Here is an 18,026-nt window from a genome sequence, read left to right on the forward strand (position 1 = left end):
AAGGGACTATGTCAAGAATTCTAACACATTTTTGAACAGCCCAAAATTTACATTTGTGTCGTAGGAAAACTAAAAATGGTCCATTTTTTATTAACAATTGCTATTTTAGAGCACTAAAACTGTTTAAAAGCATTTTTGGCTGCGGATGGCTCGGATGGAAATGGATGCAATTTGAAAACGTTAGCCAACGTTTTCAAATTGTTTCCGCGCGCCTTCAAAAAAATCGATATTTTTAGTCGAAGTTTGATTTCTATCTCCAAATAAAGGTTATATCTTCCGTTAAATGTTAAAACACAAAGTTTTCATGGGTAACGTTGCCTACCACTTATTTCAGAACAGTTTAGACCAAAAAACTGAGAAATCCCCGTGACATAAGTCCCTTTAAAGCAGACGCAACAAGACCGAAAGGTGGTGTGGATATAAGTGCAATTGCACCTGCTGAATACTAACGAGATATATGAAGACCTGATGTTAAAAGCTATTTAGAACGTTTTCTTTCTCTTGAGACACGTGGAAACGATACTTTTAGCCACACTGAGTTTTAGGATAATTTTCAAATCTCAAAGCTTTGTGACAGTTAAAGTTAAGCTACAGTAAAAGACCTCCTGAGAGAAAAAACAAGTACTCTACGTGCAAAAATATAAACTTGTACATTATTGCTAGGCCAATATGCAAAATTCTAGTGAATACCCAGACCACCGTTGGTCTAGTCGAGTAGCCTTAAGTGTTTTTATCCGATAATGTTAATTGAAATAGCTGCATGTATTACTGATTTAAGACCCAGAAGTCAGCAGTTCATGGCTAGCTTTTAGCTTGTGTTATGTTCCTGGGCAAAGCTTTTTTACCCCCTTACTAAGGGACGGACCATTATTTTTTTGAAGGGGGGGGGGGGGGAAGAAAAATATTGAAAAAATTGTTTGCAGGGCCTGGAAAGACAAAATAAATTGTTTGCAAACACGATCTGTATAAAAAAAATAGTAAGAATTTCGAAAAAAATTGTTTGCAGAGCTGCATAAACTAAAAAAAGGTTTGCAGAGGAAAATTTTTCATCTCCCCCTCCAAGAAAATAATGGTCCGTCCCTAATTTTTGGGTTAAAACGAAGCAAAAGCTAGTATAATTAGCAAAGAATTTTCGAAAAGCTAGCGGCAAGGTAAGATTTTGGTACTGAATTCGTCACTTATAATGAAATAAAAGACGGCCTTTATTTTGTTTTAACTCACACAGACAACCAACTAACCAAAATCATATCTGAATTGTTTTCTTCGCTATTTGAAACTTACTTTTACTTTCCAAAGTCAAATGTCACGTTATCTCCAATCAGCATAAACGGCGCCCACTCAGAAACCTCGGTACAACCGTTATCTCTCATCCACTTCATGGCCTTGTGCAGAGATTCACTGGCACTTTCCCCACGAACAAGGTGCTCGTAGAAACAACTCATGAAATGTTCTGTTGCAGTGTCGTCTACAGCCCACAGTGCCACCAACACTGAGCGCGCACCGGATCCTAAGAATGCTCGAGCGATTCCAACGACTCCCTCGGCCCTAATTTGTCCACGGGCACTGTGACAACAACTTAGTACTACCAGTTTAGCTCGCAGTTTAACTTTTGAAATGTCAGACATTTTCAAAAGGTAATCGTCTTCTTGCGGAATCTCAGTAGTAGAACCCGGAGGGGCAAGGGCAATTTCTCCTCTTTCAGGCTTACCGTGTGCAGCAAAATGTATTAGACTCACTGAATCTATCCTTTGAAGTACCGCATACTTTGTTGCGTGCTGTCCTAACAAAGGCTGAACTCCCAGCAGTCGTCCAATCATCTCTGCTTCCTTTCTTGCTCCAGGCAATGGTTTAAAGTTTCTTATTGGTACTTCCGCAGTAAATCACCTCACCAACATCAGGATCACCCACTATCAGAACACCAGTTTGACTGTGATAGTCTGCAGGACTGTCCTGGATGAGCTTGAGAGTCGTCAATTAAGGAGTGATTCGGATCCTGAACGTCTCTGATAAATACTTTCCATTTCCATCCAGTAAAGCTGCAAATGGAACACGGTACAAGTTGCGATCGGGAACAATGATGATTTCAGGCTCTTTAAGTAAGTCAGACACAGGATTGATGAGCATTTCGTGGAACAAAGTTAAACTTGGTTCGGGATTTTTCTCGCCCTTTGCATCTCGCAAAGCTGCGTGGCTCTCCTCCTGAGAAGAATCCGATTCAGCGGGCTCGATGTCATTTAAAGATCGATCTTCGCAAACCCCCTCGGGTAAAATACCAAAGCTGCGGAAACTTTTCGCCATGATAGCAAAAAAATCATCCAAATGTTTAGCTGGCTGTGCTAGTCTCTTGTAAAGAGTATTTTTATCCACTGTCATTTCTCGGAAAGAAATGACTCCGCTTGACTTGAGAATCCACAAAAACACTCTTTGAGCACGATAAGAAATGTACAGACAAGTGCAGTTGCTTTCTTTCGTCATGACATTTTCAATGCCAATCCATGATTGCGGGTTAGCTGTTATGTGTGTTTCAGCAGAGTACAAAGTTGCCATCAAGTCTGCTAGAGCCCTAGCCCGTCCCAGCTCTACAACATAAAGAGCATTGTTAGGATTTCCAGCGTCACGAAACATTCCACTGAGCAATTTGTAGTGGAAGACATGCATGTCTCCAAAGCATATGTTGATTTCATCGTTGCCTGTATTAAAACCGCGCAAATCTTCGCTTTTTTCAATACCTCGTAAGATGTAGCAATGGGCTTCCTGGAACTTTTTTAGCGATATCTTCGTTAATGTAAGTAAACCGTAACATCGAGCCTCAATTTCACCGTGTCTAATATCTTTGCTTATTGGGAGTGCCTTCTCAAGATATTCTTCTGCCATGAGGTATTCACCGAGTGATTGAAACACATCTCCTAGTACTCGGTAACCTTCTGCTTCTAATCTTCTGTTACCAATTTCAGTTGCGATCGCAAGTGTTTTTTCATAGAACATTTTAGCTTTGAATTTATCTCCGAGAGATAGTTCGACATTTCCAAGGATTACGTAAAGTTCTGCTTCGTCGGCTCTGTTGCCAATGTTAATTGCGATCGCGAGTGCTTTCTTCAGATATTCTTTACTCTCTCTATATTTTCTTAGTGCTCGATACACCCCTCCCAGTTTTCCACAAATTCTTGCTTCTTCTGCTCTGTCACCAATTTTCCTTGTGATCGCAAGTGCTTTCTCGAGATGTTCTTTAGCCTTGACATATTCACCGAGAGATAAAAAGAATAGTCCTAAGTTTCCATAATTTGCTGCTTCTCCTGCTTTGTCACCGATTTCTATTCTGATCGCAAGTGCTTTCTCGAGATATTCTTTGGCCTTGACATAGTCACCGAGAGATTGAAACACAGATCCTAGGTTTCCATAATTTGTTGCTTCTCCATGTCTGTCACCAATTTCCAATTCGATCGCAAGTGATTTCTCGAGATATTCTTTAGCCTTGACATAGTCACCGAGAAATTGAAACACAGATCCTAGGTTTCCATAATTTGTTGCTTCTCCATGTCTGTCACCAATTTCCAATTCGATCGCAAGTGCTTTCTCGTGATATTCTTTGGCCTTGACATAGTCACCGAGAGATTGAAACACAGATCCTAGGTTTCCATAATTTGTTGCTTCTCCATGTCTGTCACCAATTTCCAATTCGATCGCAAGTGATTTCTCGTGATATTCTTTGGCCTTGACATAGTCACCGAGAGATTGAAACACAGCTCCTAGGTTTTCATAATTTGCTGCTTCTCCTGCTTTGTCACCGATTTCTATTCTGATCGCAAGTGCTTTCTCGAGATATTCTTTAGCCTTGACAAAGTCACCGAGAGATTGAAACACAGTTCCCAGGCATCCGTAACATGTTGCTTCTCCTGCTCTGTCACCAATTTCCATTTTGATCGCAAGTGCTTTCTCGTGATATTCTTTGGCCTTGACATAGTCACCGAGAGATTGAAACACAGATCCTAGGTTTCCATAATTTGCTGCTTCTCCTGCTTTGTCACCAATTTCCACGTTGATCGCAAGTGATTTCTCGAGATATTTTTTAGCTTTGACATAGTCACCGAGAGATTGAAACACGTGTCCTAGGTCTCCGTAATTTCTTGCTTGTCCTGCTCTGTCACCAATTTCCACGCTAATCGCAAGTGCTTTCTCGAAATATTCTTTAGCCTTGACATATTCTCCGACAGATCGAAACACAGTTCCTTGGACTCCGTAGCATGCTGCTTCTCCTAGTCTGTTACCAATTTCAACGTTGATTGCAAGTGATTTCTCGAGATATTCTTTAGCTTTGACATAGTCACCGAGAAATTGAAATACACTTCCTAGCTTTCCGTAACATGCTGCTTCTCCTGCTCTGTCACCAATTTCAACGTTGATTGCAAGTGATTTCTCGAGATATTCTTTAGCTTTGACACAGTCACCGAGAGGTCGAAATACACTTCCTAGGTTTCCGTAACATGCTGCTTCTCCTGCTTTGTCACCAATTTCCACGTTGATTGTAAGTGATTTCTCGAGATATTCTTTAGCTTTGAAATAGTCACCGAGAGATCGAAATACACTTCCTAGGTTTCCGTAACTTATTGCTTGTTCTGCTTTGTCACCAATTTCCATTCTGATCGCAAGTGCTTTCTCGAGATATTCTTTAGCCTTGACATATTCACCGACAGATCGAAACACAATTCCTAGGTTTCCGTAACATGCTGCTTCTCCTGCTTTGTCACCAATTTCCACGTTGATTGTAAGTGATTTCTCGAGATATTCTTTAGCTTTGAAATAGTCACCGAGAGATTGAAACACGGCTCCTAGGTTTCCATAACTTATTGCTTCTCCTGCTTTGTCACCAATTTCCATTCTGATCGCAAGTGCTTTCTCGAGATATTCTTTAGCCTTGACATGGTCACCGAGAGATTCAAACACAGCCCCTTGGTTTCCGTAGCATGCTGCTTCTCCTGCTTTGTCACCAATTTCCACGTTGATTGCAAGCGCTTTCTCGAGATATTCTTTAGCTTTGACACAGTCACCGAGAGATCGAAAGACCATTCCTAGGTTTCCGTAACATGTTGCTTCTCCTTCTTTTTCACCAATTTCCACTGCAGTCGCAAGTGCTGTTTCGTAACATTCTTTAGCCTTGACATATTCACTGAGAGACTGTAACACTGTGCCTAATCGTAACTGTAAGATTGCTTCTCCATTTTTGTCTCCAATTTCTCTCATGATAGTAATTCCTCTCTCATTAAGTTCTTTTGCCTCAACAAACTTACTTTGACTCTGATATATCTGAGCCAGTGTTATGCTAAGAGACACTTCTTGGACTGTCTTGCCACACTCGCGGTAAATGACGAGAAGTTTCCTGCCATATGTTATTGCATTTGTGTTGTCGTGGATACGACAGTACGCGTCGAACATTGTTTTATAGATTCCTCCGTAAATCGATTTGCCAAATTGCTGTTTTATACTCAGCGCCTTAGTATTCAGCAAAACCAAGGTTTCCTTGCATAACTCGATGGCTTTAAGAGCACGACCGGTGTTGAGAAGGAAAGTGGCAACAACGAAGGCTATACAGATGGTTTCTATGATTTCTTCTATGTTGTCCATGACGCCTTCAATCTGTAAGTGTCAGTGCAACTGACAAAAAAAGCGAGGAAAGGGATAAATAGGGTACGAAAACCCACCAGTGTGTTTGTTTGTGCCAATGCTATTTGGCCAACCCTAGCCAAATCCGCGCCACTATTTTCGCTAAATCCGGATTCACATTACTTGAAAACTTTCTGTGGTATACTTTCACTGTAATGTAAGGTAGATGTTGTTCAGTTATCTATGCCAATTTTTCAAAAAGCCTGGTATAATGCTTGCCTCTGTTTTGTGTAGTAACAAAGTAAAAGGTTGGTACGAGTTTCGTCTTAAAACAAAATGGAAAAACGCTAGCATACTGACAAGGGCCGACCAAAATTCTCGGTTAATCCGCGATTCCTCTCGATTCATCTCAAAGGTCCTCAATTTGTGCGCTGTTTAAGGTCAAATCCATCGATCCGCGTGTAAAAGTGCTAGGGGAATTATGCGAGTCTGTTTTGTGAGTCTAAAATTTAGTTGACATCATACATCTTCATTTGAAATAGAACAATAAGTTTAAATGACATAAGTTCATAATTTTGTAGGTTTGTTCTGAACTTTCTCACTAGTTGTGATTATTTAACTTGAATTATAGTTTACGGTTGCTTTATTCTTCTTGTAAATTAAACTAAATTTTTAAAGAACAATGTATCACGCTTAAAGAACCCTGGAATTCACAGGGAAACTCCATATTGCGTCTTAGTACTTTCCTTTTCTTCCTTCAGTGCACCTTGCGTAATGTTAAAAAGCATTATGTTCTTCAACTTTAGCGATGAATTTACTATGATCGATCGAGTTGATTTTCTTAACTTGTACTCAGCATTTCATAATCGTCCAATTCATGAAATGTTGGAATGTACGAATAACATTTCAGTTGCTGTACGAAACTTTTTTATGAATAAATTGGAACCGCGTTAAAAGGGCTGCGTCACGAAAAGAAGCTACATCTTTAAAAACATAAACAACTTTTACAAGTTTCTCGATTTTAATCCATTTTCGATAGTAAAATATTCCTCAGTCGCAACCATCCTTGTTTACTTTCGGTATTTTAATCCCGGGGGGGGGGGGGGACTCGCAGATGAAAGGGACGGGGATGCTCGTCGGAAATTTTGGAAAGGATCCCTAAAAGAGAGCACAAGCTTTTCTTGTCCCTAAAAGATACCAAAAAACTAAGTGTGGAATTTATATTTGTATATTTCTTCGTGTGCAGCCCTAAACGGGACCATTATGGCTAAAAATATTGGAGTTTTGCCCGGAACACCCTAAGCGAGACCAAGAATCCGAAATTTACACCCCTAAGTGAGCTGAGACGACGAGCATCCCCGTCCTTTTCATATGCGCCCCCCCCCCCCCCAGCCCCTCCCCCGGGATTTTAATATGGTGCTTTCTAGTTTAGAAAAATATTATTTTGAGATTTTCTTCAATTTAAAAGTAATTTTGTACATCAGATAAATGAGTTTAACAACAGTGACATAGCCCCCTTTAACGCTGGAGTGAGTGACTATTTACTGATCACATATGTGAAGAAGCTATTACCACGAGATTCTAAAATTTAAACTAAGTGCACATTTCACTTGTGACCGTACAAATCTAGTTTCATGCCTTTATGTCTTGGTTGAAAAAGAAATTGCGTTATTTAGTGAAACTATCAAAAGAGGGGGACAATTGGGGATGCCGAGCACTGCAATACTGAACATTTTCGTCAAAAAACTCAATGTCATAGTTTGCCAGCATCAGCTGGCAGTTTTGTTGTCGCGAGGAGGAAAAAAAGCAAAAACGAGCAGCGGAACCGTGAAAAACCCCTATACACGTAAAAGGCAAACTTTACAAGGCAAGTTTTACTCACCACGCCAACGGCAGTTGAAATAAATGACTGATAAAGACCAACACGTATTCCTCGACCTGTTTCTAGAGTAAACTGATTCCTCGGTTTGTATATAGAGCGAACTTTACTGTCAAGCTTTTTTGATACTGTTAGCTTTGGAAAGCAAAAGACCGGATATCCGAAAAACGTAAAATCAGACGTTTCTCCGTGAAATTAGAAAATGAAATTTTCTAGTTAAATTTCATTTCAGATTTTTCATTTTCCATATAAGTGAAATTTTGAGAATCATTTTTAACCTGCTTCACAGTTTCGATTTATTGTGTCGAGATACGCAAACACAATTCGACACAATTATCCTTCCTGTCTTATACTGAAGGCGTTTGTTAATGGTTTAGAGACTAGTAGGTGTCGAGTATGTAAAAATATTTTGCTTTCGCCGGGAAGTTTTTAATCCAGTTGAACAAAGGGCTGTCTTTCTCAAGGAGAAAATAAGCGGGAATAACCGTATGGGTTGCATAACAAGAAAAAAGTTGAAATAGAAACTTGTAATGTTTGTATCAAGTATTATTTTCGGCAAACCGCGGCGTCGAACAAACTTGGAAGAATTTCAGGCGGATGACAGTTTTTTTTTTTTTTTTTTTTTTTTTTTTTTTTTTTTTAAAACAAAAAACAAAGAGATAGAGGAGTAGTGTAATTGTAGTCAGGGGATGACATAGTTTGATAAAGGTTTGTCGCTGACTGATAGTATAGAGGAGTACAAAAAAAAAATCACTAGAGTATCCTAAAGCAGTCTGAATTGGATGCCGAAATGTCAGTTATCAGTTAAAATTTTTAGCATTTCCCAGCTATAAAAAAAATTCAGTCTATTTCTCAGGTATCAGTATATTTTGGAGATCTCAGATCTCAGTTAAAATTTTGGCCAATTCTCAGATACTAGTTTATCATCATTCAGACCCTTATCTATTAAAGTGTAGTAGCAATAATCCTATGTTTGACTTATAATAAGCCACAACATATGTGTCACAGTGGGTCGTGCGGTGATGTTTCTTTGTTGGTGTAAGGATGTTCAGACGGATGTTCGGGGTGAATTTAAAAGGGGATAAACGGACGATCGACGAAACGGTTATCTTGAACTAGAACTAGATTTATTCAGCTCTTCCTGAATAAGTACAAACATCAACGTAACACGAGTCGAAAACGATATACAAATGTCGATTGAACTCGTTGCGTGACATGTGATCACGTGTTCAGTTTTGGCGCGAACAAAGGAGGCGGGGGGGGGGGGGGAGTAGAAATAACGTACGTTATATAATAACCGCGATATTTTTCTTGCAGCTCGATAAACATCGTGAACCAATCGAGCCTGCCCAAGTCGAAGAAGATATTCCTGTTGAACCTCAATCTCAACTGTCTTCAATCCCGCTTAAATCCACCAAAAAAACAAAACCATCTAAAAAAATCATTTCACAAATTGTTGTGTACAAAGAAAAGGAGAAAACGCCAAAGTCTAAACGAAAGTCATCCAAGCAACAGGAAGAGACTGGGGGTAATTTAGTGGCTACGAGTCCCACGCGTGTTATTGAAACTGTGGAGTCTGGTGAAGAGATTATAATGACTGATGGCGAGGGAACTGGTGAAGAAGTTCCACCAACAAAGCAGGGAGAGGAGGGTGATAAGGTAGCCGCTGACGTCACGAAAAATGATAATGACGTCAAAACGAAGCCAGAGGAAAGAGAGGAAACTAAAAAGGAGCAGGAAAAGACGAAAGAAAAAGAGAAGGTTGAACAGGAACAGAAAGAGGAAGAATTAAAGAAGGTGGTTCCAAAGGGTGAGTGAAAATATAATTAACAAATTAATTGCCGCACGTGCATTTTTTTGACTAGCCTGCGAATACAGCCGCCTCTCATTCGCTCCTGCTACTACGTGCGAATGAGAGGCGGCTGTATTTGCAGGCTACTTTTTGACTGACAGCTTTTTGTTGGTTTTCTAAACTTCTCAGCCAATCCAGAACCAACTACAGCACGTGCAAACTCATTGATAGGCTCCGCCTCCTGAATTTGAAGTCAGCGTGAGTCAGGAGCCCATTGTGCTCCTGGCGTGAGTTTGATTCACGAAATAATGAAAAACGACCAACATATAAAATTTTTAAAAAATGGAAAGGAATTGAAAAAGGTTAATCGATTAGCGCCCGTATGGTGTTTTTCACAACAATGATAACTAACTACTTTCTGCGAACTGAAGCCGAATACAGATCTATGCAATTCCTTTTAAAAAATGTTTCTCTTTCCCAGTTCGAGGAGTGAACCGAGTGAACGCGGCATTTAAAGAACGAGCAGAGCTGGGAAAGAGACTGCAGAATGTGTTGAAGTAAGTGAAATATCTTGTCATGTTGTCTTTCGCCATAATCTCAATATTTCGCCATGTTTTAGCAGTTTACGATCGTTTATGTCGCAGAAGGATAACATTTTCGTATAGTTGTTGGATACTCCTTAGAAAATGATAAAAGCGGCATCTCTGATCCTCAGAATTTGAGAAGATTTTCAACTGTTTTCACTGTCAGAGGATGAGAACATGTTGCATTTAACCCTACCGAAACGTCAGTATTTATAGCCTGTTCTGTTTTCTTTCCAACTTAACGAAACGTTTTTCTTCAGGGAAGCTATCAGTGACGTCATGGGGCAAGCCGATATTAAAACGAGAAAAGGTAAGCATGGGTTTAAGGGACGGATCATTATTTTCTTGGAGGGGGGGGGGGGATGAAAAATTTTCCTCTGCAAACTTTTTTTCAGTTTATGCACTTCTGCAAACATTTTTTTTCGAAATTCTTACTATATTCTGTTATACATATCGCTTTTTCAAACAATTTATGTTGTCTTTCCAGGCACTGGAAACAATTTTTTTAAATATTTTTCATTCCCCCCCCCCCCTCCAAAAAAATAATGGTCCGTCCCTTAGTGTAGTTAGTAGAGGAGACTGGGTCACCTTTACTAACTGTGATATAAGCCGTACATCGCTTAGGTTGCTCATAACCTTGTTGTTTTTCTAATATTCCGAGCAAAAACAAACGGTGCTGATATTTCTTCATTCGCCTGATTGATTCTTGTCACTTTTCAGACTCAACCATTGACTATTTAGCACAATATCGACTTGTGGACCGAAGTCGCCTGGAAATGTACGGCCGTGCGTTCACACTAGAAGACGAGAACGAAGACGGGATAATATCTTACGAGGTATATGTTCTAAATAATTACGTTCACACTAGGAAAAGAAAATGAAGAGGATGTTATGGAAAGAGGTTTCAAGAGAAGTAGTTGCAGTGCAATTTTTTAGTTCCGAATATTTGTTTTACGGAAACCACGCAAAACTACTAATATACTTTCGCCAAGGGATTCAAACGCTTGTTTTACAGCAAGGCGCCCAAAAGTGTGACCACTTTTAATTTATTCAAATTTTTTCGTGCAGATTTAATCCAATCAGAAGTAAACTGCAAGCTATCCACGGCTTTTGATTGGATTAAATCTGCACGAAAGAAGTGAATAAATTAAAAGTGGTCACACTTTTGGGCGCCTTGCTGTAACTCTTAAATTTTTGTTTGCGGGAAAAGAAACAAACGTAGTGAAGGTTTCTCTGATGTTGGTTTGTAAGTTTGGTTTATTCTGTTTCTTTACTCTGATGGTAAAAGTACTCGCCAAAGCTTCATATATTGACTGATATAAGATAACTTTGTGTAAGACAAGAACGTTTGAAGGATTTTCTTCTGTTCTTCCAGCAAATGTTGCTCGCCTTAGAGGGGGTACCAAGCATTGCAGGGATGTCTAGGAAACAGCTTTTGTTTGTATTACAGGTAAGCCATATATCAGCAACACAGATAGCGGGGAAATAAGTTTTTTATTCTTGTCTCAGATTAAGCGAGTCTGCGCAGTTTACTTTTATCCGAGGGTCTCAATGGGGTGGTGGCTCTTACGGTTAACTGTTAAAATTTTGGCTTTTTTTACGGCTAACGATTAATTTATTTCCATTATGGTTACCAGAAGTTAAAAATTAATTTCCATTGTTTAAAAAGGTAAAAATTAATTTTCATCACTGAAAAACACATGTCTCAGGACCATTCTGAGGCGATGAAGTGACCTAATCTAGATCTGTTTTATTTAAAATTACTGACCGATTTTTTACGGTTAACATATTTTACGTCTAACGGCTAAAAATTTCCAATTTTTACGCCTAACGGTTAAATTTTTGGCCGTTTTACGGCTAACGGTTAACCCCATTGAGACACTCGTATCCAAGTTGTTACTTAGCAGCATGACGTAACAGAAAACCTGATGGCGCCAAAAAGCGCATTTTACACCTCCCTTCCTGTTCTTCGGGCTTTTAAATCCAAGATGGCGGACATACCAAGGAAATGGTTTGCACGCCTTGGGGACGAGATTGTCCATTTTAAAACTGAGCGCATATTTAACTGCATGACGCCATAAAGATCAAAATGTCTGCCAGCAAAACGAGCATCGAACAGACCCGTGTTTAGAGACTTTAGGCGCAAAACGTCAGATTTTGATAATTTATTCAAAGTGAAATTCAGTGAAACATAAATAATTTTTACAATATATATTGCGAATTTTCCCCCAAAAAATTACTGTTTTTACAATCGTAGAATTATATTATCTTGCTTCTTTACTTAAGGATAAGTAATAAAAGAGAAGCTAATCTCCTATAGTGCTAGTCAAAATAAACATATTGGCAACCTAATTTATTCTTGTCTTGTAAGTGTACTTAATAAAAGAAAAATGACATGTTTCTGTATTATGTTAAAATACCCTTTATATCATCTAGAGCTTTATTAAAACTACTTTCCTTTCTTTTATTTTTTTAACATAACGAAATTTAAAATTCAAATTGCTGCATTCCCAGCACGGAACCCAATGCAAAACATTATAACATTTCAATATTCCAAACGAATTCAAGAATTCATTTCTGCATATAAATATTTAAATACTTAGGACAATTTTTACATCACATTAAACTTTAAAATCATATATGAATTTAATTTTACACCTGTATTACATACGATACGGGGAAATTGCTCAAACGACTTTAAATCATCCGAAATAGTAAGCTTACAAATTCATCTTTGGTCGGCCATGGGTCTTTAGTCAAAGTCGAAGTCGATAAAACTCCCGGTGCTGTTGAAGCTTTGTGGCGTTCTTGAGGTGCTGCAGTTTTCGTAAATCGGGTTAATTCCTCATTCGAGCGAGGCCGAATCTCTTCTTTTTCATTTTCTCGCGAAGATGAAACGGCGTTTCTTGATTGTAAAGGCGTTACACTCGAAGCGCGCTCTTGGTTTATTTGTCTGTGTTCTTTTTGATTCTCCAAAAGCGATATCTTTCTTTGAATTCGCTTCAAAGTAGCTGAAGGTTTTCGTTTACCAAAGTATGGGTCTTCAACTTTCATGCATCCGTTCTTCTTCTCAAGAGCTTCCATCGCGAAGATTCAAACTGGCTAAAATCCACGAAGCGACAAGATTACGAAAAGCGTACAGTTTCCTGTGTAGCAGTTTGTTGGGTTCCTTAACTTTTACTGGCTTCCGTGTAAAAGTGAGTTTTCGTCATAAACTTCGCCGCTAATGTCAGCTCATCTCTTCCAGTTCTTGCGTCTTTCTGACGTACAGTAAATACTGTTTCACGTTTAAAAACAATTGCACACAAAGACGTGCTTTGTTGTACAGTACTCGGTAAAAATATCAATTAAACTTTCGCGAATTGCGTTGATCCTTCTCAACACATTAAACAAAAGAGTTAATTGCAGTTCGCCACTTTTGTTATAATATCTTATTTCACAGAGTAACAAAACCACACCTGAACTGGCACGGTTTTTATAGCAGCATCGATGTAAAGTAGCAGCTTCGTAGCAATCTATAAATAATTAAGAACCGTCAAGCAAGTGATTATGCCGAGTAAACATGTTTTCCTTGACTCTGCCCCCTATTCGTGCTTCTTTGAAGTTTATTCAAGGTTCGCTGCGGTCTTTTTGTTAAATTATGGTAACCATGGAATTTTTAATTGCTTAAGTCCATTCTCAATACTTTTAGCAGCTTTTCTCGACAGGTGACGAAAAATATTTGCATTTAGCAACAGTAAAGGTTGACAAGAATAACAGTTCATTCAAAAACCATTTACACAGATAACAATGTTGTAAAGAGGTGGTAATTGATTTCGTACGGTGCATAATTTTCAGTAGTCACTCATGCGTTTTTAATACGTAAAAGGTATATAAGCCCGCTTCTACTCAAATGCTCACTCCTTTTCGTTGTATGAACTGATTTTTGTTAATTGTCGTTCTTTTTAAATAGATTTCTAATGAAATCAGTGTTGTTTGTCTTGTTTTCATGAACGAATAGCTCGGAGAAAAATGGTAAACGAAATTTCTGTTTTTGTCATATTTTATATGAATTTCGTGTTCCGAAATTATGCTGTACCGCGCACATGTGTTTTTGTATAGCAAATACTTGTTCGTTACACTGAATTCTAGGGATTCAGAGCCATCTAGAATTTCAAAATATTAAGGTGGCTCTAAACTTCTCTGATAGCATGCGCAAATTCAGGAAGAAGACAACACTACTCAGGGAACTGGGGAAAGATTAATCTTGTACCAAGACCACAACTTCGCGGCCAGTACGAGATTTGAAAGGGATATGACTTTTTCCCCGGCTCAAGATTTGACCGATTTCTCAGCGTCCCTCCAGTTCTGAATTTTTTTTTTTTTTTTTTTTTTCAGGTGTTGGAGCTGTTCCCTGGATCAAGGATAACTTTCAAGATGTTTTCAGTGACAACTGCACTGTGCGAAAAAGTGACAATCTTGGAGTGAGTGCATTTTATGCGGTGTTACATGTAGTACTCAAAGATACTGAATGATCAGTTTTTCTTAGTAAGGCCTGATCGTTGATATTGTACGTGTTGCCAGAGGGCGCATACCGGTAAACAGTCGCCTTAATGATCGTATACTTTTTTACGATTTTACAACAATACTTGGCGTAAAATTGCAAAATTCAAAGGTCAGCTCAGTAGTCACTGGGTCATTCGATCCCTTGAATATATGGGTCCTGAGGATGGGGGTGGGGGGTTATAAATCCCACTTCCGACCCCAAATTTTAACCAAATTCAACTCCCAGCCTATTGTTTTCCCGATTTTCCAATTCAAATCCCATTCCCAGTTTTATTGTTAATTTGTTTTTGATTCCAAGTCCCAGTGACCCAAATCCCATTTTTCCAGTGAAAATTTGCCAAAATCCCAGTTCCCATTTCACCCTTTCAGGCCCCGCAATAAATCACAAAAATCACATGACTGTAACTAAGCTTCTGGCTTACGACATACGGCGCCATCATAGTGAGTATGAGCTGCTTTGCACGTAAAAAAACCTAACTAAGGACTTTTTTTCTCATTTCAGTGCGTTTGTCAAGCAACTGGTGGAAGAACTCGACCTATTTGAACTGGAATGCAAGTTGGACATGTTTAGGGTAAGAATAAGCTTCAGTTACTCCTTCGTGGCTTTCATTATACTTAGATCTTTTTTGTCGAGACTTGTGCACGTAATGTATCAGTCAATTCCAAGCGAGATCATCCCCCCCCGGGGAAACCCCCGGGCATTTGCACGGTCAAATGCCCCACCGTTCGGGCTGAAATGTCATTGTGAGTCGGTTTTCTCGTTGAATTGCGGTCATTTAGCCTACGAGTACGAGTGGATTCGCTAACAACCAGTTCCCTTCTCGTTAACACTTGGTCTAAACGGACACTCATGTCCTATTTATCAGCCAATTTTAATAGGAAAAGATAGATACGTTGAAACTAGGTACTTTACATTAGCGTAACCAAATACTAACTTCACGCGCTTGAGCTGGCAAGCGTTTTATAGTTTATGACACATTTTGTCGACGGTCAAATGCCCGACCATCCGGGCTTCTGTTCGATCAAATTCCCCACTATCTGGGCCTCAGTAGCGGTCAAATGCCCGAGGGTTGCCCGGGGGGGGGATGATCTCGCTTGGAATTGACTGATACATAAGTCCTTTGCGTGGAAAGACGCGCCCAGGGGGGGGGGGGGGTACTCAGACTTGTAAATGACGGGGATGATCGAATGAAGGCAAAACTCAGGACCCAAAAAAATCCCTAAGTCTTCTGACATTACCCAAAAAATCCCTAGACCAAAAATAACCCCCCAAAAAAATCCCTTGTCAAATTACCCCTAAATTGCCAGGAGGAGCAATAACGCTGAGTTTGATTATTCATCATACCATAAATACGCCAAGGCAGCACCAAGGCATTTTAGTTCGTTTTTAATACCCAAAAAATCTCCTATTTGAATCAAGTCACCCAAAAAAATACTTGCCAAATCTTCCAACCCAAAAAAATCCCGGAATCGAAAATTTCAAACCCAAAATAATCCTTCGATCATCCCCGTCATTTACAAGCCGGAGTACCCCCCCTGGGAAGGCGCGCCCAGACTTCATAAAAGTTGGGGAAAAACACGAACCCTTTTCCAAAGCCGGAGCAAATCTGTTCAGTACAGTCTAAATCACTCCATGGACACCCGAGTCCCGATCTAAATATAGACAAAACTACATCCCCTTTTTGCGCAAACTGATCAATATTTCATCTTGAAAAAACAAAGAAAATCATAATCGTGACGTTGGTTTGATTATATCATCTTAATTAGCAAACATTTCAACGATTGTATTTTTCGTTTTGTAAGATACCGCAAACACTCAAGACAGTGTTATCGCATTTCAAATACCTCAAAGTTTGTCAAAAATACTCCGCTGTGCGTCGTATTTCCAACTCTTCACTTGGTGAAGAAAATGTTTGGAGATGTGATGAAACACTTTCTCTCGTGCTTGACATATGAACCTGAATTTTTTTGAAAATAATTTATACTATAGTGAATTAGTTGATATTACTGTCATAAAGCTTATGTATTTTTATCCTAGAACATGTTCTTTGTGACGGGGGATTACTCGGTAACTTTCATCACCGCTGATCAACTCAGAATCGAACTTAAGGCTGGCGGGCTCAACCAGCAACAAGAGGATCACGTGATCGGTCACATACTTCAGTCCACCGATACAGGGGAGGTAAGCAACCGGGCATGAGCCCGCAAGCACGAGTGAAAAAAAAACTGAAACCACGTCATAGTTTCGTTTTACTTGTCAATCAACTGCATAAGAAACGCAAAACGAAAAGCACTTCTTGTAAGAGTACAAGAAAGGACTGAAAATTAAGCCCTCGACGAACAAGCACTAGAGCAGAGATCATTTCATCTGTTAAACTTTACTAAAGTTTGTCGGTTTTCAGTGAATTCTTTTTGTGACTTTTGCAAAGGTATAGTTTAGGTCCATGCACCCACTATTCGTTTGCACGTATTGCGTGCCTAGTTCTATCTATTCTCGTGAAAGTTTGACAAATTGAGGATGGCCTTAGTCCCGCATATGATTGATTGCAAGGACAATAGTTTTGCTATGATTGGTAAAAACCCCTGTGAAGATTGCATCTGTTACCTGCCAGGGGCACATGAACTTCATAAAAGAATAAAGGTAATGTCATTCTTTTCCTTTTTCTTCCAGATTTCGTTCCTGGATTACATGGCATACCTACCACTGTTCCTTTCAATCCATCAAAACATCTGCGACAACGCCCTTGACATGTCACGCAATAAGTACCAGCGCAAGGGTGCAACGTGACATCAGGTCACGCTTGAAACAGAGATGAAGGGGTATAGAAATGTAACAGATCAAAAAGATGCATTAAAGTACTGCGTAGATACGGTGACTTGGAAATCAACTCTTTGAATTGACGAGTCAGCAGATGTCGCGAAGGATATTTCTAATAAAAACGTTGCCAAGTAACACGTCGCTAGGCAACGCAAGACATTGTCACGACGACGAGCTGACACGACAGCATTCGGAGCGCCAAGCTACTCCTGATTTAAAATGATAAGAATCTTTTTGTTTACTGGTCCACTTCGGGTTACCGATTGTACTTTTTCGGATATTATTGCTGTTTGTGATTGGTCAATAAGAATCGGCAAACCTTCAGCTTGACAAGATGACTACTTGCTCCAGTCTCCCCACTAGGCCGTATACGATGTTTTCGCGCTAAAGGCGAGAAATAAAATAAGCAAACTTGACACACTGTTATTGTTTTTAAAACACGCAGTCTGCGGTAATCTCAAGTGAACTTTGCCAACTTTTTTCATTCATTGCTTCTGTTAGTCTACTTCCCAGCCGCTGTTTGGGATGTCACGCGGCGCTTCCCCTAAAGAAGCGTTGCGTAACATCACAAATAGCGGCTGCGAAGGAGACTATGCTTCTGTGTGCTGGCCAGAGAAAATAAAACCCGTTCAGTTTGTTTAAAGTAAGCATCATATTAAAAAGAAAGTTAAATTTCATATTAGATGATACTGTAAATAAAAAATAAAGTTGTTTTTCTTCTTTATCTGTGTTTTTCTGATGGAGTGCAAAAAAGTAAAAGATGAAAGTTTGTTTAGGCGAAGCGCCGCGTCCAAAAAAATTACCTCATTC

At 39.4% G+C, this 18,026-nt stretch overlaps 2 protein-coding genes across 3 annotated transcripts in view; one reads left to right on the forward strand and one right to left on the reverse strand.

Moving 5' to 3' along the window:
• The window catches only part of LOC144628969 (uncharacterized), a 36,113-nt gene extending 18,481 nt beyond the window's left edge, over positions 1-17,632 (forward strand). For both annotated transcript variants that reach the window (XM_078487103.1, XM_078487102.1), the window contains exons 14-22: positions 8,795-9,287; positions 9,751-9,826; positions 10,114-10,163; positions 10,574-10,689; positions 11,229-11,303; positions 14,231-14,316; positions 14,901-14,970; positions 16,437-16,580; positions 17,070-17,632. In XM_078487103.1, the coding sequence (XP_078343229.1) occupies positions 8,795-9,287; positions 9,751-9,826; positions 10,114-10,163; positions 10,574-10,689; positions 11,229-11,303; positions 14,231-14,316; positions 14,901-14,970; positions 16,437-16,580; positions 17,070-17,186 (1,227 nt within the window). In that variant the 3' untranslated portion in view covers positions 17,187-17,632. The remainder of the gene's footprint in view (positions 1-8,794; positions 9,288-9,750; positions 9,827-10,113; positions 10,164-10,573; positions 10,690-11,228; positions 11,304-14,230; positions 14,317-14,900; positions 14,971-16,436; positions 16,581-17,069) is intronic.
• On the reverse strand, positions 1,960-5,619 carry LOC144628781 (uncharacterized). The gene has a single exon (XM_078486898.1). It carries the CDS (start codon positions 5,617-5,619, stop codon positions 1,975-1,977), a length of 3,645 nt encoding a protein of 1,214 aa, XP_078343024.1. The 3' UTR covers positions 1,960-1,974.
• Positions 17,633-18,026: the final 394 nt, after the last annotated feature.

The sequence above is a fragment of the Oculina patagonica genome, chromosome 10, assembly GCF_052425735.1.
Source record: "Oculina patagonica isolate OP01 chromosome 10, crgOcupat, whole genome shotgun sequence".
NCBI lineage: Eukaryota > Metazoa > Cnidaria > Anthozoa > Scleractinia > Oculinidae > Oculina > Oculina patagonica.